The following is a 24,162-nucleotide window of genomic DNA, read 5'->3' as shown; positions in this document are numbered from 1 at the left end:
GGAATCTGTGTCACTGAATTTCATTTGTGCAAGTGACAATTATTCATGTACAGGCTAGCAATCAATTTGAATATAGTGAATATGGATATTTATCCTTTGTCCAATACATTTCACAGTCATCATATATAACACTTTCCCTCTGTATTACAGGATACATCGTGGGTATATTGGGATATGTATTTTTAATGTTAAACCATTATTACAAAAAACTAATTTGCAGGGTGGCAGCATCTGTAGCAACCAGACTCCATGCTTAGTACACAAAAATTATAATAAAACCCAAATATAAGGTCCCAAAAACTGCACAGCCTGGAATAAAATCTTACTGATCCACGTGTTGAAGTACAATGTGAATTAAATGCTAAGTACCAGCTATAGTCACTAGTACACAAGCAAACAGTGATGATTATACTTGTGAGCTAAAACAGAGGGGCTATCGTTCCTGCTGCTTTGATGATTGGGTTAATCAGAGGTTTAATTACATGGTTGATGTACTGTGGAAGACACATATATTCATAGTTCTGATTAGAAAAAAGCAATGTCAGTGTAACCTAAATACATACTGGTGCGTATAACCTGAATACATACATGTGCGTATAACCTGAATAGATACCGGTGGGTATAACCTGAATCAGTGGTTCCCAGCCTTTTAATGCCACTGCACACTAAGACCAAAAACCTCACGGCACACCAACATGAATGGTATTGTCTTGCCTAAATGCTAACAGTTGCTAAAACTATTATCACACGTAGATGGCATGTTATAAATATGTTACATATGTCAGTAGTAGAGTCATGGTAAGGGACCGCGCTAAAGTGATCTTGACGTTTGATACTAGTTTGATTTGCGACAGACATGAACAATAAGAGCTGTATCTGCCCAACCACCACAGCTAGTGTCTTCAAACGCACTTTCACATGAAGACGACCGATTGTCAATAAGATAAAAATATATCCGCAGTTCATTTTGCAACAAATATGTGGTCTCCTCGATGTCAGCAGACATGCCATCTATTCTTCTTTTGTCTGTGTTGTCTGAAACAGGGATTTTGGCGACCTGATTCACAGCATCCTCTCCAAATAGCACACGTACAATGTGCTTACAAGCAGGCATGATTAGTGATTCGGCGATGGTGTGCGGCTTCTTCGCTTTGGCCACAAGCTCTGCTACCGGGTAGCTTGCCTCTTGCGCTATATCTGATACCCTTATTACTGTGCTCATCATTCTGTCATGGCGATTTGTTCCTACATCTTTATTCTTGAGACATGGATGTTTTGTTTCCAGGTGTCGTCTCAACTTACTAGGTACCATTGCTGCATTAGCAAGTTTCTCCCGGCAGACAACACACACTGGTCGGGGGCAAGTGGCATCCCCTGTCCATGAAAATCCAAGCGGCAGATCATTTTCATTATATTGCTTCTCAGCAACATACTTAGTTTTCTTGGCTTGTAGTTCTATTCCTCCCATTATAGTGTAATTATAGTGGACATTTTTGTTACCTGCATGTATTACCTTGCACTTGTCCACGAGTCCAAGATCTTTTAATTATTTTATGGATGATTGTTTTTAAAACGATTTTAAAAATGAATCTTAATTGTTTTTAAAGATTTAGTTGTTTTTAAACCACTAATTGTTTAGGGTTTTTTTTGGTTTAGTTTTGTTATATTCTTTTGTCAAATACATTGACCGTTTTGGATTTAATTTTAAATGCATTGGACCTTTTTTGTTTGTTTTTTATTTTTACCTTTTTAATTGTTTCTTTATTTTGTCCAATGCATTTTCAGTTATTTTCAATGTATTTGACTTTTATGTTGGTGAGCAGTTTTGCTTTAATCACATTTGTTTTGTTGTTTTGGGCACGTTTATTTGAAGTTAATTGTTTTGTTTTTCGTTAAAATCACAAAGATTTTAAATTTTTTTAAGTGATTTTAAGAATTGATTTTAAAAGATTTTAATCACAAGTATTAAAAATTTGAATTGTTTTTTTTATGAAAATGTAAAATACTACACCAAATAAAACAGTATTGTAGTTCTATTCCTCCCATTATAGTGTAATTATAGTGGACATTTTTGTTACCTGCATGTATTACCTTGCACTTGTCCACATTGAATTTCATCTGCCAGGTGTCGCCCACAACTGAATATTATCTATAAGTCCCTCTGAATAGCCTGTGGTGCCGAGATTGTATCTGCTGAGCCGCCTATTTTAGTATCGAATTTGACAAGTTTGCTAACTATCCCAGAGTCCAGATCATTAATATAGATTAGAAAAAGCACAGGCCCTAGTACTGATCCCTGTGGAACTCCACTAACAACCTCACTCCAGTTAGAAGCGACTCCTCTAATCGACACCCTCTGCTTCCTATACATCAACCAGTTCATAATCCATCTACTTACATTACCCTGAATGCCTACAGCTTCCAATTTGAGGATCAGTCTTTGGTGTGAAACCTTATCAAAAGCTTTTTGAAAATCTAAGTATATCATATCATATGCTTTCACATGATCTACAGCTGCAGTTGCATGTTCAAAAAACTCCAATAAATCAGTAAGACATGATCTGCCTCGTCTAAACCCATGTTGACTATCTCCAAGAATATGGTTTTCATTAAGATGCTCCTCTATTTTCTGTCTAATCATTTTTTCCAGCATTTTACAGGTGATGCAGGTGAGACTGATTGTTCTGTAATTTACTTAGTTTTCTTGGCTTGTAGTGCTTCAGCATCTGTATTGGCTGCGAAATGTTGGATAAACTTGTCCATTCTAAAAGAAGGCTAGATAGCTAGTTATTCTAAACAGGTATGTTGGCTTGTATGTGTGCCTCAGGGTCATTACTGTGGCTACAATTAACGAGTCACATAAAAGCACGCCAGTCACAACAAGTGCAAACCGACTGCCGCAGTTCTCCCTTCCTTTCTGTTTAGAAATTGACTTCAGTTGGATTTAAAAAAGTCTACAGTAGTAATTTAAATGTTACATTTTCACAACTTTGAATACGTTTGTTTTGATAAAAGATTTATGAAGTTGACATAATTACATAAAAATTACATCATATTTTTGAGGGGATAAAATTCTCACGGCACACCATTGTGTCGCGGCACACGGGTTGAAAACCACTGACATAGACACATACTGGTGCGAATAACCTGAATGCACACCAGTGCGTATTCTTTTACTGAATTGTACATTTGTACACATGCCCCGCTGGAGGCTTTACCCACACACTGTACAGAGGTCACCTATCTGAGACACACAATAAGAAAGATGATATCGAAGCTTCAGTATTACAGTATACCATATCAGAATTTAAATGTATACACAATATATGATAAAAAATATATATGACTTGAACACTCATGTTTTCAAATGTGTTTTAAAATACTCTGACCTATAGGCATGCTTCTGGGAAATATATTACAATGCAATACATATTTTCATCATGTATCAAATATATTGCTAAAATACATTTTGAAAATATCATTAAAACATTATTTTCACATATCTAAATAAGATATTTAAATAAATAAATAGTAATACCATCCCAATGCTAACATACCTAGAACACTAACAAATGTTGATATAACTGTATTGTTACTTCATTGTGGGGGACATCAGTGTCAGGACAGGAGGCTGTATTTTACTAAAACGTCTCTTTCCAAAAAGCAAATTGCTATTAAGTACGGGTTTGTAATTTGTGATATTGTCTGATTTTTCATCGACATTGCTGAATGATGCATTCATTGTGATCGTGTGAACATTCACCTTTTCAGAGATCAGTTCTATTTTTGCAACAAGCGCGATGCTGATTGACTAAAATGGATATATTGCCTTTTGATATAAATCAGGAATGTCAAATATCACATTTTGAAAAAAGCAAACAAAAAAACAGTTTTTAGCATTGTGATTACAATACATATAACTCGTTTTAGATTAAACTGTGTATACTATGTGAAAAAGGTACCCTCTAGGATTATATCCATAGCAATACCTTGAATTATGTGTGGAATTGACTTTTATCATGTTTTGCCACAAACTTCTTCAAATGTTTGCTCACTAATAGGGTGTAACAATTCCACAAATTTTCGATTCAGTTCAATTTTCGATTGAAACTACCCTAGGAATGTGAAAGCGCTTTGAAATGGCTCGGTTTTGCAGATGTGTACATCAATGCAGAAACTAGCTTTTCAACACTACAGTGCCCTATAGCAGAAAATAATTAGCATCAAACAGATCAAGACATTGATCCAGAGACCTGGGTTTGCAAAGTGATCAAGACTGAATTCCAATAAGAACATAAGAACATAAGAAAGTGTCCAATCGAGAGGAGGCCATTCGCCCCATCGTGCTCATTTGGTGTCCATTAATAACTAAGTGATCAAGGATCCTATCCAGTCTGTTTTTGAATGTTCCCAAATTGTCTCTTCAGCCACATCGCTGGGGAGTTTGTTCAGATTGTGACGCCTCTCTGTGTGAAGAAGTGTCTCCTGTTTTCTGTCTTGAATGCCTTGAAGCCCAATTTCCATTTGTGTCCCGGGTGCGTGTGTCCCTGCTGATCTGGAAAAGCTCCTCTGGTTTGATGTGGTCGATGCCTTTCATGATTTTGAAGACTTGGATCAAGTCCCCACGTAGTCTCCTCTGTTCCAGGGTGAGAAGGTTCAGGTCCTCAGTCTCTCAGTAGGACTTTCCCTTCAGACCTGGAATAAGTCTGGTTGCTCTCCTCTGAACTGCCTCTAGAGCAGCGATATCTTTCTTGAAGTGTGGAGCCCAGAACTGTCCACAGTATCCAGATGAGCTCTAACTAGTGCATTGTACAGTCTGAACATCACTGCCCTTGTTCTCAATTCTACACTTTTGACAATATACCCTAGCATCGTGTTTGCCTTTTTTATTGCTTCCCCACATTGTTTGGATGGAGAAAGTGAGGAGTCCACATAGACTCCTAGGTCTTTCTCATGTGTTACTTCATCTAGTCTGTTCCTCCCATAGTGTAATTATAGTGGACATTTTCGTTACCTGTATGTAATACCTTGCACATTGAATTTCATCTGCCAGGTGTCGCCCACAACTGAATATTATCTAAGTCCCTCTGAATAGCCTGTGCTGCCGAGATTGTATCTGCTGAGCCACCTATTTTAGTATCATCTGCAAATTTGACAAGTTTGCTAACTATCCCAGAGTCCAGATCATTAATATAGATTAGAAAAAGCACAGGCCCTAGTACTGATCCCTGTGGAACTCCACTAACAACCTCACTCCAGTTAGAAGCAACTCCTCTAATCGACACCCTCTGTTTCCTAGACATCAACCAGTTCATAATCATCTACTTACATTACCCTGAATGCCTACAGCTTCCAATTTGAGGATCAGTCTTTGGTGAGGAACCTTATCAAAAGCTTTCTGAAAATCTAAGTATATCATATCATATGCTTTCATGTGATCTACAGCTGCAGTTGCATGTTCAAAAAACTCCAATAAATCAGTAAGACATGATCTGCCTCGTCTGAACCCATGTTGACTATCTCCAAGAATATGGTTTTCATTAAGATGCTCCTCTATTTTCTGTCTAATCATACAGGTGATGCAGGTGAGACTGATTGGTCTGTAATTTCCTGGCTCAGTTTTGTCCCCTTTCTTGTGGATTGGTGTGACATTTGCTGTCTTCCAGTCAGTTGGCACATCCCCTGTTCTGAGTGTCATTTGGAATATTTGAGTTTGCAGCCTATAAATAATTTCCCTCATTTCTTTCATTACTGTTGGAAATATCCCATCTGGCCCAGGTGATTTGTTTGATTTTAATTCTGCTAGTCCCTTTAGTACCTCCTCCTCATTTATCCTGATCTCTCTCAGAGTTTGACTGGACTGATTGTCAACCTGTGGCATGTCATCTGTTTTTTCTTTTGTAAAAACCTCTGTGAAATACTCATTTAGAACATTTGCCACATGTTGTTCGTTTTCCAAGATACTTCAGTTTTTGCCCTTTATCTGTTTCACTTCCTCCCTTATTGACCGCTTGCTGTTGTAGTACTGAAAAATGCTCTTTGCATTAGTTTTAGCTCCAAGAGCTGCGTTTCTTTCTATTTCCCCTCTTTGCTTTCCTGATCCCTTTCTTAAGGTCTCTTTGCAGCTCAACATATTCTATGTATTTTGTTTCATCTCCATCCCTTTTGTATGCGCTATACAACATTTTCCTTCTCTTGATATTTTTTGCATACTTCTATTAAACCATTTTGGCCAATGTTTGTTGGTCCTCAATTTGCTAAGTTTTGGTACAAATTGCTCCTGAACTGACTCTGTATCCAATGTGCTCCAGTCTACCACTTCTAAGTGCCGCCTCATACCTTCAAGGTTTGCTTTTCTAAAATTGTAGACCATTGTTTTAGACTTGGACCTTATTTTTTGAAAGAATGCCTCAAAGCTAACCATATTGTGATCACAGTTTGCCATTGGTTCTCTAACTAGTGTCCCTCTGACTCTATCTTGGTCATTTGAAAATATCAAGTCAATGCATGCGCTCTCTCTGGTTGGTTCCCTGACAAATTGAGTTAGAAAGCAGTCATTTACCATCTCAACCATTTCTATTTCTGCTTCTGTAGCTGGGCTTTCCCAGTCTATGGTTGGGAAATTGAAGTCCCCCATTATAACAGCCACATCCTTCCTTGCAGTCCTGATCACATTGTACAATCCAACATCTTTCTGAATATCTGAGTTGGATGGCCTGTAACACATTCCTACCACTAATCCTCCAGATCTTCTATTCAGAAGTTTGACCTACAAAGATTCTGTAATCTAATTTGAGTTCTTCTGCCTCAATGTCATTTTTCACATATAATGCTAACCCACCACCTCTTCGATTTTGCCTGTCCCTCCTAAACTGTGTGTATCCTTTCAACTTTCATCTCCATCATTTTCTGTAAGCCATGTTTCTGTCACTCCTACAACATCATAGTCACCCGCCAGTACTGTGGCTTCTAGGTCTATCATCTTGTTCCTTATACTCCTGGCATTGAGGTGCAACATCTCCCATTGTCAGAGCTCCCTGCCCCCCTGGTTCCTAGTTTAAATGATTCTCAATTTCTCTGCACATACGCTCTCCCAATGCATTAGCCCCCTTCCAGTTAAGATGTAGACCGTCCGGTTTGTACAGGTCCCATCTATCCCAGAAGAAAGACCAATGCTCCATAAACCTAAACCCCTCTTCCGTACACCAAGATTTCAACCACGTGTTAAACTTTCTAATCTCAGCCTGTCTCCCTGGTCTGGCACGTGGTACTGGAAGTATTTCAGAGAAAACTACCGTGGAGGTTCTGCTCTTTAGTTTTGTTCCTAACTCTTTAAATTTGTCTTGCAGAACCTCTGTCCTACCTTTTCCTATGTCATTGGTTCCAATGTGGACCATGACCAGTGGATTCCCTGCAGCTTTGGCCAGTAGCCCGTCTACTAGTTTAGGGAGATCTGCAACCTGAGCATCAGGCAGGCAAGATACCATGTGGGTCTCCTTGTCACTAGAACATGCTGTGTGATCTACACCTCTAAGTATTGAGTCTCCTACTATAACTACCTCAATCTTCTGGGGGAGAGTGGGCACCATGGTGTTCTGGTGCTCAACTGCCCTCCCATCACCGTCTGAGCTGTCACTGTCCAACTCAGTTACCAGTCTCCAGCAGTTGGAACCTGTTGGGCAATTCTAGCTCTTGGGGTATCTCTAAGGGTTGTGCCCTTTTCTGTGGTACACCTCCCTGCCTATGTAAGATCCCAAGATCTTTTAACTATTTTATGAATGATTGTTTTTTGAAATGACTTTTAAAAATGAATTTTAACTGTTTTTAAAGATTTAGTTGTTTTTAAAGCACTAGTTTTTTTTTTTTTGGTTAGTTTTGTTTTATTTCTTTGTCAAATACATTGACCGTCTGGATTTAATTTTAAATGCATTGGACCGTTTTGGTTTGTTTTTTACTTTTACCATTTTAATTGTTTTCTTTATTTGTCCGGTGCATTTTCAGTTATTTTCAATGTATTTGACTTTTTTTGTTGGTAGCAGTTTGCTTTAATCACGTTTGTTTTGTTGTTTTGTGCACTTGTTTATTTGAAGTTCATTTATTTTGTTTACGTTAAATCACAAAGATTTTAAAAATGTTAAGTGATTTTAAGAATTGATTTTTTAAAATTTTAATCACAAGTATTAAAATTTGTTTGAATGTTTATTATTGTAATGTAAAATACTTTTACCAATAAAACAGTATTTTACTTTTCTGTGGTTACGACCCACTGTAACCCAGCAGTTCTCTACACTTTCCTGCTCTAAGGTCTCAACTCTCCTAGGTTTTGGTGTGCACTCCATCTCTCTCATGGGCTGATTGACCAGTTCTTCTATATCATTAATACAGCGCAGATTTTGTTTTTGCTGATACTTGAATAAATGTTGGGTTGGGAAGCCAATAAATAAATAATTCTAAATATCTGGTCGAAATCAAAAGCTTGTTTCGATTTGGATTAAGAAACGTACACCCCTAATCACTAATACTCATGGCTAGATAGCTAATTAATTTACCTTAGCTACTGCTGCTGCACTGGATGAATGACTTCTAATCTTTCTTTAATTGACTGACCAACCGTAACATCACGACACACACTGTGATTGACCTGTTGAGTGTCATGGGCGGAGTGCTGGACATTTGAATGTATGTGCGATACCTGTGCCTGTTTTGTGGCACAGAGGTGTTTACTCCTTGGGGGAATTGTTGACAGTGTCACTCTGAGTTCTTGTTCCTGAGATTGCAACCTCTCTTTGTTTGTTCTTGATGTTTTGAGACCTTATTTGCTCACCTGTAACAGTTTGGTTGTTTTTAAAAGTGATGTGCTGTTGTGGAACTTTGCCATTTCTTCAGCTGCATGCCAGTTCCTTTTTAGAGGCTGGCTGACATTATTTCCTTTCAGAGCTTATATACAAAATAAATGCCAACCTAAGTATGAAGAATAATATATTTCTAAAAAGTTGTCTCTTACAATTATAATAAAATCAATGTGTTAATCAATGTTGGGGGGAGACTTAATTTGAATGCAAACGACATTGTAAGTCACTTACATATATAAAGTATAGCCTATCTATTTAAATATATATTTAAAATGACCTCAAAAGTGTAATTTACTATGTAAGTTAAAAGTATTGCAATACAAATCATAACCAAAACACTTACGATGTAGGATTTTAAATAATTTCATAAATATCGGGTATAGTTTTACCCAACGTTTTTTATCGTTTTTTTCTTTTCCACTGTGATCTCCAGTCAACAGCTGATATTTAGTCAACGTCATCAGCAAACATTTACCGTAATTTCTTAATCTTGTGAATTTTGAAAAGCGATTTTAATGTTCATTTTAGTAAAAATGGCTTCTATGCCACGGTGTATGGTAATCTGCATAACGAGAATAAACACGAACTGAAGCATTCTCAAATGCAGCGTCGCTTTAATAAAAACTTTCTGTAGGTTTAGAGGGTTTTAGTAAAACATGTTTTATTGGTTTATAATCCCTATGTTTGTCAATTGTATGAGTTATGAGCAACATTGTATTAGCTAACTTTAGTATTTCAAACGTGAATGGGGGTTTAATTTAAATGTAATGTTGGCTAGTAACAGTATTATTTTCCCCTTTTTTCACGGAACACCTGCACCCATCCTACAGAACACCGGTTGAGAAACACTGGACTAGTGGTTCTGTCTGTAACCCACATTGACAGTCTACACAATCTGTACTCTGTAACGAATGCCTTTATAAAAGTAGTGAAGTACAATACTTCACTCAAAACATACTTATGTAAAAGTCAAATTACCAAATATGAAAAATATTCAAGTACAAGTACACGAAAAAGATACTCAATTACAGGAATGAGAGTAGTTTAATTCGTTACTTTCAACCCCTGTTAGCAACCAGGCACATACTGCACACAATTCGAAAAGGGCGATGTTGGGTAAATCTTATACAGATACCTCAACCTACATCCCCAGGCTGTTTGCAGTTTACTAACATAGTAACAAAATTAAATCAATTGGCCATTTGGCTCACCGGTCGGACAGGTTTCTGGCAGGAGTGATGTAACCGAGTCATATTAGTGTTGGGCTGAGAATCCTTCCACAGCCCTACACCACGACACACCACACCACACTTAACTGCACTACAGTACACCTGACACGGGGGGTGGCGGTGGCGTGGGCACAGAGTCCGGGAGAGTGGCTTCACCATAGCCAGGCCCATGAGCACCGTGAGCCCCGTTGCAAGCTGAGCCCTGATAAAATCACAGCTCTCCTATTTCAGTCCGATCAGACGAGGTGATTAGGTGAGTGTGAGTGGAGAGAGAGAAGGGAGGCTGACACGTGCAGGAGTGACGAGAAGGACCTCATGTTGTCGTGATGGGGGGTCTGTCGCCCTGCTGCTCTGACACTGCTGCTGTTCTCCCCAGCTTCCTGCTCCAATCATCCCACACCAGGACCTGACGGCACCGCCATGACCCTGCCAGCCGCCCCCCCCAGCTACGCCGAGGCCACGGCAGGGGACAAGGAGCCGGGGTTTCGGGCCCCTCCCTACACCACCCAGCCACCCCTGCTTCCACCCCCCACCGTGCCCATCCACCCCAGCTGGGCCTACGTGCACCCCAGCCCCAGTGAGTATCGGGCCCCGCCTCCTCCGGCCGGCTGCTGAACGGCGGTCCCTGTATAACTCTGAAAGCACCATTGTTTTTATTTGTGTTTGTGTCTTTGTTTTGTTTGTCTTTTTCTTTTGTTTATTCTCTGGAGCTGAACATAAAACCTCTTATACATAAACCCCCAAACTCAGATGTCTCTCTCTATCTGACTGTCTCTGTCTTCCTCTCTTCCTCTTTTCCTTTCTGTCTCAGGCCCTGGATAAACTAACCCATACTCCTTAGAATTAACTCTTACTTTCCTTCTCCCTTTCTCTCTCCCTTTCTCTGGCTACACTAACTTCTATGCCTCAGAATTAACACCTCTCTCTCTGTGTGTCTCAGGCCCTGGCTACACTAACCCATACGCTTCAGACATGTCCTCTCCGTTCTCAGACCCCAGCACCAGTGGGAGCTGCGATGGCCTCAGCGGGGAGGGCTGGGAGGACAAGAACATCCGCCGCATGTTCATCCGCAAGGTGAGGGGGAGCGAGCGAGCGAGGGAGAGGGAGAGGAGAGTGTGATGGAGGGAGGGGTAGAGGATTGATAAGGTTTTCTTGATGTCATGGAGTTGAAAATCATCTTGTAGAATTACCAACTTCTTTAAAGTTAGGATTCAACAGAAATGTATGTAAACTGAATGTACAGGACAATAAGGTAACAGTTAAAGTCCAACTTTGTGGGAAATTACAAGAATGTATGTATTATTTAGATAGTAACTGGAGGTCGACCTTGAAACCTGTTTATCTTTTAGCTTGGGTTGTTATTTTCCTGTTAGACAGCTATATTTTGGAGTTGTGGAGTAGGGGAACCCACTGCATATATACTGTGTGTGTGTGTCAATGTAAACCTCAGAGAAGTCATATACAGCTCTGGAAAAAATTAAGAGAACACTCCAAGTTCAGAAATCAATGTTAAGTGGTCACACATTCTGGCTTCTGTACAAGAAAAATACAAAGTCTTATTTGTATTTTTCTTGGAAAGAATCCAGTATGCATGGGTATATATACCTTCTCTGAGGTTTACATTGATTTGTGCACTTGTTTGTGCACTTGCTCTTGACAGCCATGTTGTCTTCATTCCGCAGGTCTTCACCATTCTGATGGTCCAGCTCATGGTGACCTTTGGCATTGTGGCTCTGTTCACGTTCTGGTGAGGAACCCCGCCTTCCCCCCGGGGCTCTTGAGTCAGTGTAGCTTGGCTGAACTTTAGAGGGTACAGCTGGGACGTGAAATACTAAAGTGCTTTGTTTGGTGCTGGTTTATACTCCTGCAGACACCTGCGCCCGACTGCTAGGACATTCAGGCACACTTCACTGTGCCACGCCACGAAGAGCTGATCTTTCTCACTGAAAGACACAAAAGGAAAACAAGGTGTTGGTGGTTTTCAGAATGAGAGACAATGTCATTCTGACTGTTGGAGCCTGTTGACCGATATGAAAATCTGCAGTATTCAGCAGTATAAACCCAGCGCTTAGTTTACTGTGTCACAAGTGTTTTTGTTTGTTTGTTCATTTAATCATTTTTTAACATGAACTCTGTTTTCCGGGTCTTCCAACCATTCGTTCACTGGCCTTGCATTACATTTTTTATTCATCATCCTCAGTTGTATCTGCCTTCCAAGCCCGACCCCCCCCCACCCCCTGCCCCACTGCCGCACCCCCCGGGGAGAGAGCGCCGCAGTATAGACGACACATCACACCGAGATTGACTTTTGATCATTCTGTGCTCTCTTATCTTGCAGCGAACAAGTCCGGCAGTTTGTACAGTACAACCGCATCCTGTATCTCGCCTCATAGTAAGTAATCTTAGGTCAGTATGTAATCAGGTGTTTAAAAATAGAAAAAAGGGCTGATTGGTATTTTTGTTGTCATACAATTTTAGACAGTTGGTTCCTGCTTTCGGTAAATAGGAAATAATGTTTCTGACGCAGAAATCTGGCGCAATTAGGACTCTTAGTTTTAAGACAGTAGGAAATTCTTCTGAAGTTTTCACCTGGTGTGAAGATACTGCCCTTAGATAAGCTTCCGTGACAGCACAGTGATGATTGCAAATCAATGATGTATGCTTGTGAAAGTCACCTTGGGTAAGGTCATCTGCCAAGAAAGAAATAATAATCAGTCATATTTTGTTGACAAATCTGTGGTGTTTTGGTGCCAAGGAATGTAAAACAGTACCTCGGAAACATCCGAGAGTGATGGCACAAGTTCAGCCTCTGAAAAACTGCATTGGAAAGTTGTGGATTTCTAAGAACTGTCTTTGAAGGACAGCACCAGGGTGGGGTTGATATTGAAACACCCAACACAGACAGTAGATCTGCACACTCCAGCCAATCCCTCTAGTTATGTAATGACCATCATCAGCAGAGCTATCATCAGCATATATATGATGTGTCAGTCAGCTTCAGGTTTGCCTGGTTTTGTCAGTTAAGTAATTTTTGCACGTTTCTCACCCTTTGTTTTTTTCAGCATCGCCTTCATGGGGACATACCTCGTGCTGGTGTGCAGCACGAGCGCCAGGTGAGATGCTGTACATTGTATGTGGGGGTGTGGGGGAGTTCAGTTTCAAACCAATCTGTGTCCATTCCAGTGCTCTTCTCTAAACGAATAGCCACGGTCAGAGCATTGGCCCATAATATGGTCAATCTGAAACAGTTCCAATTGGTTCACGAACCATGACAGTCAATTTCATCACGGGCATGGATGAGGGCACAGCGGACACACTCACCTGGAGAGCAACGCATGGCCCGATGGAGTCCCCCCTCCAGGCAGAGGTTCAATAACACAGGACACTGTGTCAGATGCAGGTTTCAGTGGAACTTGTGGAAGAGTTCTTCCCACTTGCTGCACCAAGACATACGAATCAGACATTGCATTACAATAAACCATGTTGCATATTGTACTCAGATTGAAAGTTTTACCACAGAAAGAAACATAGCCAGTCTTTGGGCTCCAGTAGTGGGAAGTCAGCACAGACTCACAGGAAAATAAATTCCCACAAACCAACGTGTTGCAGTTATGAAAGTGGAACCTACTACCACACCCCATTCACAGGCACTTAAATCTTTTGTCTTGTCCATTTACCCTCTGAATGGCCCATCTACACAATCCATGTCTCAGTTGTGTCAAGGCTTAAAGATCATTCTTTTGTTGGTGTTATAAATATAAAATATAAAAAATGGACCGGCCCTTCTGGCATTTGCCAGAATTGCCCGATGGCCAGTCTGCTTATGGGTCCAACCCCCCTGCCGGTAATACACCTATCCCTGCTCGTTCACCCTACGTGACTAAACCCAATTAACCAATCACCTAACATAATACAAGCATGATAGGGGCTCAATTGAGCAGGGACCCTCCCACAATCACAAGCACAGTGTCCAGGCACTCCTGTTGCCTACGGCATATTCCTACGCCACTATGCAAAAGGAACCAGTCCCCAACAGGACTAATTACATACGGTTTGCCCTATTACACCACACGTAGTAGCAGGCGAGGTCGTACCACCCTGACACACTACCATACTCTGCTTGTGCCCTTGTTTCAAGAAGAAGAAAGCTCATTTTGTGGAGTAGCCCGTGGTCTCCCAGGGAGCAATAGTGAAACCTTAAAGTGGAATCTTGGACTGTCGTCTAACACGTGCGCACCGCCTCACGCAGCTATCGTCAAACTCATTTGTCATAATACCGTGTCAAATTGTAATTAATTAATTTTGCTGGACATGAATATTCACCGCACAATCTGGCCCAACAACACTTGCTGTGTTACATAGCTTCACGTGTGAAGCTGTTTTTCTAGGTAGCATTTCTATGTTTGACAGAGCCTTGTGTGCACAGAGAAGTATGCATGAGGTAGGCACGCTCAAATCTTGCCAAGATTAAGAACGCAATGTTCTAGCAGACTTTCCACATTTCTATATAATGTCCTTTAATCTGCTGCCCAGGGCTGAAAATGCAAATGTGACATCATAAACACAAGAGAGTGTCCTGACTATGATATGTATAGTCGTGTAACACGTTGATCAAAGCCTTATCCAGAAATGTTTCTCAGACACACCTCCGGGTGCCTGACTCTCACAGCCCCCCTGAACTTACAAACCCCAGCAAGACTGTGGGGTTTGAGCACCAGAGAGGGTAACGTCACACAGATGAGCTCATTCACTACGAGTCCTTCTCATAGAGTAAAACACTGAACACTAGGTCCCCCCATAACAAGATGTACAATTCTTGTAAAGCAGTGCTTCCAAACCCTGGAGCATATCTCAGTGTCTTAGGCTTTTCAGCTCTCGGGTAGTGAACTAAGTCATTTACCTGGCATGATTTCCATTAATGCAACACAAACCTGCAGACCACCAGGAGGACAGGGACTTGGGACTCTTTGTTGTACAGCAGCTGCCCCTGCTGGCACTATGAGGCAGTTCCTGAGTCCCTCTGTAGGTGATGTGTAGTTCGGTGCTGAATATTTGGCACCGGTGGAAAATTTGATTAAGGGAGTTAAGAGAATACAGCATAGCTGCTGACGTGTAATTGCTTTGTTTTCAAGGGATATTATTATTGAGAAATTAGAGCTGCAGTTACTGGGTCGGGGTGGCATGTGGGATATTGACGCAAAGCTGTGGAATTACACACCCCTCTGGCAGGGTGTGTGATGGGGTACGGCTGTTACACAAAACAGTAATCGCGCCTCCCGCACATGACAGGCGACACCAACGGCAGTTTTTCTTTTATGACTGAGATATTAAAATTACCTGAAAGACATGCAATGAGTGAACATTTGCAGAAGAAGGTGGTGTTGCGCTGTGGATGTATAGAGTGCAGTGACACGGGGGCCGACCAAAACCTGGAGAGCTGCCCTGTCCATTTATGTCACTGAACCTGTTGAGTAACTAATATTGTTTCCCACAGGTCTTTGAGATTCTTTTTCAGCTCTTCAAACAGTTTCACGGTTCAGGTTCCCTCTACAGATCAAGGGCGAACGTGAAAATATGCCCTTTTTTAGAACTGAAATAGAATTTTAAACATTTGAAAAGAAGAAGTCTAAAAATACAAAGCAAGCGAAAGGTTTAATGACTTTGCCGAGAGCTTGGTTGGCATGTGGAGCAGAAGACATCATGGCACTGACCCTCAGACCTCAGAGGCCAGAAATACAGATCAGGCCTCAGGGGACAGAAATACAGATCAGACATCAGGCCCCTGAAATACAGATTAGTATTGTCCCAAGAAGCCTCAGTGCGTGAATCCATGGGCTGCACAGGGCCCCTGAGGCTCAGTCTGAGTGTCACTGCGCCAGAGTCGGAAGCAGCAGTCATGGGGGGCCGTGTTTGATCCCAGCTAATATTTGGTTCTCTTTGCAGACGGCGGTACCCCACCAACCTCATCCTCTTGGGCATCTTTGTAAGTATACCAGTAGAGGGGGCCCTGCTAGGGCCACATAGATAAAGTGTGTGTGTGTGTATACAGTGCTATATACATATCCAGTGTTTGTAGTCTATATCTATGTATCTCTGTTTCTGGAGAGCCACAGTCCGCAGGATATTTGTCTCTATATCATCAGTCAGTAAAAGCCTTGGACACATGGTAATTTTTAGTAGTTAAGCCCAATAATTGAATCAATTAAGTAGTTAATAGACAGAACAGAGGACACTTTGACTCTCCGAGGCCAGAGGTGGCCAGACCTGGCCTGTGTTACAGAGTCTGTCATACTTAAGAGTTGCCATATAGGGTATGCAATATTGTTTTCCATGCGTCTCCAAAAGTATGTCTTAGTTTTGTGATCTGTGTCTTCGGTTCTAAAAAATCTCAGATTGGAATTAAGCCTGTACAGGAGAGAAAGGGCAGAATCATTTCATAGGCAATAATTCTTATGTGAAATTTGTGTGAAATGATGATTCTGAAAATTGGAAGGAGGAAATATTCCATTAAATAAATCCACAAAAAAAGAATCTGTCTGTGACTCGGGTCCACCCCCAGGACGGACAGAAAGAAAGAGAAATGCTGAGGTTTCTATGACAGCGACTTTCTCTTTTTTTGCTCTTCTCCCAGACTTTGGCGATGTCTTATATGGCAGGAATGCTTGCAAGGTAAGATGGGCTGTGTGTGTGTGTGTGCGTGTGAGTCACTAATAGCAGGACCATGTGAGATGGCTTGGTGTGCATGCGTGTGGAAGGATGTGTGTGTGTGTGTGTGTATGTGTATGTGTCAGTTGGTGGGGAGTAGTATTCTCAATTAAAAGAAAATAAAGAGACACAGAGATTGTGATGAACTCTTGTGCTCAGATCTTGGCATCAGGGACTGTCTATGTATGTGGTTGTGGCTCCAAGTTTGTAATGTGTCTCTGGGCTTGTGTCTCCACAGCTACCACAACACTAAAGTGGTGATGCTGTGCATTGGCATCACTGCCATGGTGTGCCTGGCCGTCACTCTCTTCTGCTTCCAGACCAAGGTAAGGGACCCTCTTGGTAAAGTGTCCTGTAGTGAACTAAAGTAAAACCCTGGGAAAGTGCAGCAAAGCGTGTGTGTTTGTGTTCGTCATTCCTACGCCTCAGAGTCAGTCTGTCTGCAGTGGGCCTATCTCTTTGTCTGTCTGTAGGTCTGGCAGCAGTGTGTCAGCTGTCAGGCCTGTGAGTCTGTGTGTGTAACAGTTAGCTGTGCTGGCGAGTAAGGGTATGTGTGAGTGTTAGTGTGAGTGTGTGTACCACCAGTCAGCCATGCAGGAAAGTGAATGTGCGTGTGTGTGTGTGCATGCGTGTATGTATCAGTCAGCCGTGTGAGTGTGTGTGCGTGCATGCGTGTGTGTATCAGTCAGCCGTGTGAGTGTGTGTGCGTGCATGCGTGTGTGTATCAGTCAGCCGTGCAGGCGAGTGAGTGTGTGCGTGTGTCTCTGCAGTTTGACTTCACGTCGTGTCACGGCCTGATGTTCTCGCTCATGATGGTGCTGCTCCTCACCGGCCTCCTCCTCATCTTCACCGCGCCCTTCGGATACGTGAGTAACCACAGAAACCGCTGCCACCACTGCTGCCAGCCCCTTCCCCAGCGTGGTGCTCCCCTGCCTCTCTTTGACGCACACACACACACACACGCCTAGAGAAAGGGGTTAAATACGTCCAGAAATGTATCCATGCTGAGAGGCTCAATTAGAAGAGATGCAGGTGAAATAATCAAGGCCAGAGTTGGAGCACGGACACCGGTCACTGCCATGTCCAATGACAGGGTTGCCCGAGTGCCAGCACGCCGATGCGATGTGTGTAGACCCTGCCCTGCGCCGTCTCGACGTGGTTAGCGGCGACGCCACTGGAGACGGCGGTGACAGGATGTTGACGTTGGTGACAGTGGTGAAAGGGCCTGTGACCACTGTGTCTTGCAGATCCCATGGCTACAGACCGCCTACGCAGGGCTGGGGGCTTTGGTCTTCACTCTGGTAGGACAGTCTACCTTTTTCTCTGTGTTGTTGCCCTTATTTTGTTGCAGTTGAACCCTCCTCTGTCCTGATGCTCCTTGACCCTTGACCCTTGACCCAGTGATCCACTCTGCTCTCCAGCCTCCCTCCCACCCGTTTCTCCTGCTGTTTCTCTTACTGTCTCCTCCAGGCTCTCTCCACCTCCTGGGCCCCCTCCCGTCTGTCTCAAGACTTGATCTTTGGGTTCTCTCGGGTTTCCTCTCCCTGTGTGTCTGACAGCACCCAGATCTTCTCTCCTCTTCCTCTTCCTCCTCCCCCATTTCTCTCTGATCTTCTCTTTCACCAAAATGCTTTTCACTGCAGTGTGTGAATATGTGTGATGTTTTTACCTTTGTGATGTTCTTTATATATAATATAGAAGGCAGAATGTGTTTGAAATGCCAAGTAAGCCGCCATCACTAACTATTAATAATAATCATAATAATAATTGAGTTCATTAATTAATTTCACATTGATAATAGATACTACTACAAATAACACAAATTCAAAGAGAAAGCGTCTTCGTGTGCGTTGGGAGGAACTCGCAGCCTCGGCTCCACACACTTCCTGTCCCGGGAGAGCCGTCTGTCCGCAGCTTTAACTGCTGTTTCCACATAATGCCAAGAAGTGCTGAGTCCAGTGCTTGAATAGCAGGTTGAATGCAGGGGGCCGGTACTTTTTCACACCGTGTCCCCTGTCTCTCTCTGCCTCTGTGTGTGCGTGTGTGTCTGTTCGTACGCGTGGTTGGGTGCGTGTGTGTGTCTGACTGTCTGTCCACAGTTCCTGGCCTTCGACGTGCAGCTGCTGATGGGAAACCGGCGCTACTCCCTGAGCCCCGAGGAGCACGTGTTCGGAGCGCTGTGCCTCTACATGGACATCGTCTACATCTTCTTCTTCCTGCTGCAGCTGTTCGGGAGTCGCGAGTGACCCTTCACCCCCAACCGCACCCCCCCCCCTCACCCAGCCTTGCCCCCCAACACACACGAGCCCTGTCCCGACAGTCCTCCCCCCTCCCAGGACTCCTTTTCTACTGCTACACCTGCGCCTTGTCCACAGCACTCGTTTTTGACTCCTGCCCCCCCCCCCCCGTGTCCTGTCACAGTGCAAGATGCACTTCTGCAGCTGTACAACACAGACGTTGACGCACTTATCTCCAGGTTTGGGTTTTCTACAGCTTTTACCTCTGTGGCCGTGAGAGATGGGGCAGGAGGTGGGGGTTGGACTGGGGGGGTGAAACGGGTAGCTTGTGTGTTTTCATATTTACGTTTGTGTTGATTGTGTTCATTTTGTTTTTACACTCCCCGTGTGTACTCAGGCAGCGTGTTCATGTAACCTCCTGTCCTCCACTGTCACAGAACTGAGGTCTTGAGTCGTTTCCGTCTGTTTCCTCGACCGGGAGGCTCCCTGTGGTGTCACCAGCACTGGAGGGGACAGGTGACTCTAAAATCAATCACCTGGATTGATTTCACCCCTTCATCTAGTCCAGAAAGGAGCAGACACATATTCTTAGTCCTTGTTCTTACTGATTATTATTTTCTGAGGATCTAAAACACCCCTCTGGCTGCCCCACCACCCCTGACCAGGATCCTGGCATGAGAGTGGTCTTCATTCTCCAGGGGGCAGCTGCTATTTCACAGGTCGCACTTTTTCTTCATTGCGGATTTAGGAACCGCTCTTCTTCAGCACAGTGTGGGATGAACGCTGGGCTGGCGAGGGCACCCCAGGGGCAGCAAACACGGTGCACCCTTGAAAATGTGAACAAGGCCTTAGAACAGCAGGGTTAATACCCTTGAACATTGACCATGGGGTATGTGCCGATTGAACATGGTTTTACTGGGGTTTACTCCTCTCTAACCTGAAAACACGCCATAGAAGTGTGTATGACGGCGTGGCGCGGTATCCAGTGCTGCTGTTGTGACCGAAGTAGTGGGTATAATTTCAAAATCTTTAGAGTATAGAGGTGGTGGGGTGATGGTGATTTGTCAACTGGAGAATGGTGGATGAACAGCATAATTCACTATAGGAAATTATATGATGGTATACGCAAGATTTTCCAAAATGGCATGAGCTGCATATGCCCTTGACTACACCACTGGTATCCCCATGGTCCAGTGTGGTCAAGCACAGTGAAAGAATCCATAAGAATCGACTATAAGTCTCTGACACAACTGCATGAAAACCATGTGCAAGGTACGACACTCCTGTGGTGACTCTATAAGGAAACATTTTGGGATGTAAATATCCGATAGAGATCCAAACGATCAGAAAGTGCAGGTCAGCAACCGGAAAGCGCGCTGTTAACGTAAAGCAATAACAGGCCCCTGGGCAGGAAGACGCCTCCTTCGGTTATTGTTCTGCACACCTTCATTTGGGTCCCGAGAAACAAGTTGATGTGGTAAAGCAGGCATTTTAGGCTGGCGGCTCATCTCCCCCCAGCTGGGAGACACAGTGGGCAGTGTATATATGGCAGAAGCCACCCTGTCTGTTGAGTGGGGACTGTGATGTTTTATTTACTTTTTACTCATATATATTGTGTGCCTATCCAGCCAGGAGGGGCTTTCATTGCAGTGTGCACATAAAACAGACATCCAGGTTAGGACCCGGAGCAGCGCGCACGGAGAGCGATTGGTGCTAATCTAAGAGCTCTAAGTCGAACCCAGAGTGGGGCCCAAATCCTTCACCCCGTGCTGCTCGTCAGGATTCGCTACACCAGCCAGCGGCTCCCTGCTGTGCCGCCTCCTGTCACTTTTCTCCACATTTCCGGTCGGCTGGTTTGCCAGTCCGTGTTGGAGGTGCAAAGTCCTGTAAAGCCAGCAAACCTATTTTTTTAATACATAACGAGACGTAGTAATAGTGAGACAGTAATATGTAAGACGACTACAAATTGAGATCTCATGATTTATATCAGTGTATATAAAATGTACGTACATACACATGCATGTCATTGCTTAATAGACCCTTCAATAGTAACACAATTTTAGGTGGAGATTAAAGTGTCTCTACGCTGACTATGACCTATGTCACACTAAAATATAAGTGAGCCTATGCTGCAGGAGGGACATTTTGCTGAAGCACAGAGTGCAACAGCGCCGCCTGGTGCTTAATGGACCGTGTGTTCAGAGAGTTGGGAGTTGAGCAACACAATACTCCGCCCCATGTGCAGTTCTCTCTTTAAGGCATCAGCAATGGTTATTTTGTATTCTGTATTATAATGTGAGGCGAGGTCCATGCTGTGAGAAGGACAATAGGATGTCCGCTGGCTGCTGGCTGCTTCGGATTTTATCAGGAGAACTGGTACAACATGAAAGGATGTTTTATTTTATTCCAGTGCGGTTTTTTTTTTAAGTTACATCTGTGCTCGTTTAAAATTGAGTCTTTAAGCAAGTTGTTTAACTTGGCCGTGGGAACTATTAAGATGTATTTGTATTTGGTCGATATTACAGGGAATTTCCAGGACAATGTGAAAAGGAATCAAGAACAATGTTCCTGTAGTAGATCTGTGTTCACCCGATGTCTTCTCCGTCTCGTGGCTTTCTTGTGAGTCTCATTCTGACAGAACCAGCTGTGACAGCCCGGCTGTATGGCCTGATCATGGCCTTCGCTGACAGTGAGGCCTGGGATGTTTCAGACACTGGAAATATAAAGTCTGCTACAGTAGGCAAACGTCTTTTTTCAATATGTAACGTAGGTTCATCCAGTTACAGAACTTGGAAGAGACTTGTTACAAATCAAAGTCTCATATTTACATCAGTGTATTTAAACCATACATGCATACATACATACATGTGCGAGTCATCTGTATCATGCATCTCATTGTAAACCTATCTCTTGCTGGACCTCAGCCCCTTCTGGCATCTTTCCGCATCATTCAGGAAACTGGGAGCTGCATTCCCAGAAACCCTTTCTCCGTCACAACATATGTCTTACGGCTTCTTTTTAAGAAAGGAAAGCGACATGATTGTCTCTCGCATCCAGTCATCGTGATAGTAAACTAGGCCTTAGATTAAATGCTCAGCTTCACATCAGTATCCTGGGCTAGGCTTTGTGGTGCTTTGGTTACACAAACACAACCACACTAATATGTGCTGTACACAAAAACAGCCACGGCCAACAGCCCTTTATTTCATACCAGCATTTGTTGTCCTAATGGAAGCTCAAGAAGAGTAGTTTAAACAAATCTGTCTTTCCTGGCTGCAGGACGCAGCTGTAAAACCAGGAGGTAACTCTATCTGTGGACTACACACTTGAGCTGACATGTTTTATTGTCACAATGGGGATGATGGGAAAGGATGATGCTTTTGTAGAAATCAAACCCAAACCACTACTGTGGGAACTGGCTGGCAGCTCGCACCACAATTTCCATTTGGGCATTTTCAGCATCTCTAATTTCTTAAAGAGCGTCTGTCTTTAGTACTCGATTAAAGATTGCTGAAGGAGCACTGAGAGATTAAAGAGTGTCTTTAGTACTCAACAGCATCGACGACAGAGAAGATTTTAATTTGTTTGATTAAATACTCCATATTTTCAATGAGCTCTTATGTGCCAAAAATGCAGGAGAGTGGAGACTTCAGTGCTTATTTCTGGAGCTGATATATAATGAGTTCGAGGATCTGGTCTGACGTTGCCAGTTAATGGCACAGAGGCACATGCAGTGCAGTTGCATGACAACTCCAACTTTAGAGTCATGACAGTTGAATTAAAGGGACCAGGCAGCATTGACAGTAAAATGAAAGGGATCAGGTAGCACTGATAGTTGAATTAAAGGGGTCAGGGAATTCATTCAGTGTTCCCTGTTTGTGTTGCAATTTCTGCTCACAGTTTCCATTTATTAACTTTCTTTAGAAGAGCTAAACAAAACATGTCCATTAAGTTATTCAGGGGAGCCTGTTTTATTCTAATTATTCTGTGTTTTTTCCCATTGTGTGTCCACTCTTTTTTAATGAATGGTGATAATGAATAAATAGTGTACAAACCCGTGATGAATGCATGACTCGGGGTGGCAGCCGCCCTGTCCTAACCGGTGTGCAGTGGACCTGTGCTTTCTCAGTGCTTTGAAACAGTGACTTTAACCCCCTGTGTACTTCAACACCTTCCGATTAAAGAAGGCTGCCACTGAGGTTATTCCTATGACTCGTATTACTACGACTATTATTAATCTTTCTGTTTTTTATGTAAACCAAGCTGTTGAATGAGGAGACAGTTCAATAAAATAATATTAAATACTACTGGCGTTGGGTTTCTTCTTATACATTTTTATGGGGATCTTTCATTTTATTTCTGTGTTCATTTATTTTAACTTTTTAATCTGATCTCCACCACCTTACCTTACCTCCATTACTTTACCACACTACACTTTTACATTGTTATTACATTACTTTTACCACCTTTGTACCATGCTACACCTTACTATGCCTTACTGTACCTTTACCACAGTACACCCCAATCCTATAGGGCAGAGGTTCCCAAACCGAGCCTGAAGGACCCCCTGTCCTGCTGGTTTTTGTTCCAACCAATATCTTAATTGCTTCCTTAATTGAACTAACAATGCAATACAAGGCTCAATTATATAATTTAGAGCTTGGATGGAACAAAAACCATCAGGGCAGGGGCTTCTCCAGGACCGGTTTGGGAACCCCTGCTATAGGGGCACAGAAGTGCCACAGCCTCATATTGGGCCCCTGGTCCAGTAGGACATTTCTTGTTCCCTTGTGACACTTTTAATCTGCCTTCTGCCACACTGTGTCTTAGCCTTATTGGGCTCATATTTGCATATTATAGAGGGTGTATGATGTAAAAACAACTTAATTACACTTGGGGGTATTTCCATTGTATAATCAATACTAACAATACATAGTAACTGACATACTATTAAACCTAACTTTTCATACTATTACTCATGCATACTACTCCTAACTTCAGTTATACTACTTCGACTGCAACTGTTACTGAATTAACCTGCATACTATTATATAGTATACTATATAACTACTTTTTGCCTGTTATATTATTGAATACGTGTCACATGCATCTTCAGATAATTTAAGTTCTACTTATTAT

General features: G+C 42.6%; 1 protein-coding gene across 2 annotated transcripts in view; it reads left to right on the top strand.

Annotated features, from left to right (window-relative positions):
• faim2a (Fas apoptotic inhibitory molecule 2a) overlaps window positions 1–23,330 on the top strand; it is a 39,068-nt gene extending 15,738 nt beyond the window's left edge. Inside the window, exons 2-12 of one of the 2 annotated variants that reach the window (XM_066716222.1) lie at window positions 10,458–10,658; window positions 11,073–11,155; window positions 11,764–11,828; window positions 12,420–12,473; window positions 13,144–13,194; window positions 16,025–16,064; window positions 16,713–16,750; window positions 17,025–17,112; window positions 17,557–17,652; window positions 18,034–18,087; window positions 18,886–23,330. In XM_066716222.1, coding sequence (XP_066572319.1) covers window positions 10,458–10,658; window positions 11,073–11,155; window positions 11,764–11,828; window positions 12,420–12,473; window positions 13,144–13,194; window positions 16,025–16,064; window positions 16,713–16,750; window positions 17,025–17,112; window positions 17,557–17,652; window positions 18,034–18,087; window positions 18,886–19,032 — 917 coding nt within the window. In that variant the 3' untranslated portion in view covers window positions 19,033–23,330. Of the gene's footprint in view, window positions 1–10,457; window positions 10,659–11,021; window positions 11,156–11,763; window positions 11,829–12,419; window positions 12,474–13,143; window positions 13,195–16,024; window positions 16,065–16,712; window positions 16,751–17,024; window positions 17,113–17,556; window positions 17,653–18,033; window positions 18,088–18,885 lie in introns of both variants that reach the window. The other variant, XM_066716221.1, reaches the window with a different exon arrangement.
• The last annotated feature ends 832 nt before the right edge of the window (window positions 23,331–24,162 follow it).

Source organism: Amia ocellicauda, chromosome 2 (genome assembly GCF_036373705.1).
Source record: "Amia ocellicauda isolate fAmiCal2 chromosome 2, fAmiCal2.hap1, whole genome shotgun sequence".
NCBI classification, from domain to species: Eukaryota; Metazoa; Chordata; class Actinopteri; order Amiiformes; family Amiidae; genus Amia; species Amia ocellicauda.
The sequence above is the reverse complement of the archived record's forward strand: the minus strand, read 5'-3'. Positions and strand labels throughout refer to the sequence as shown.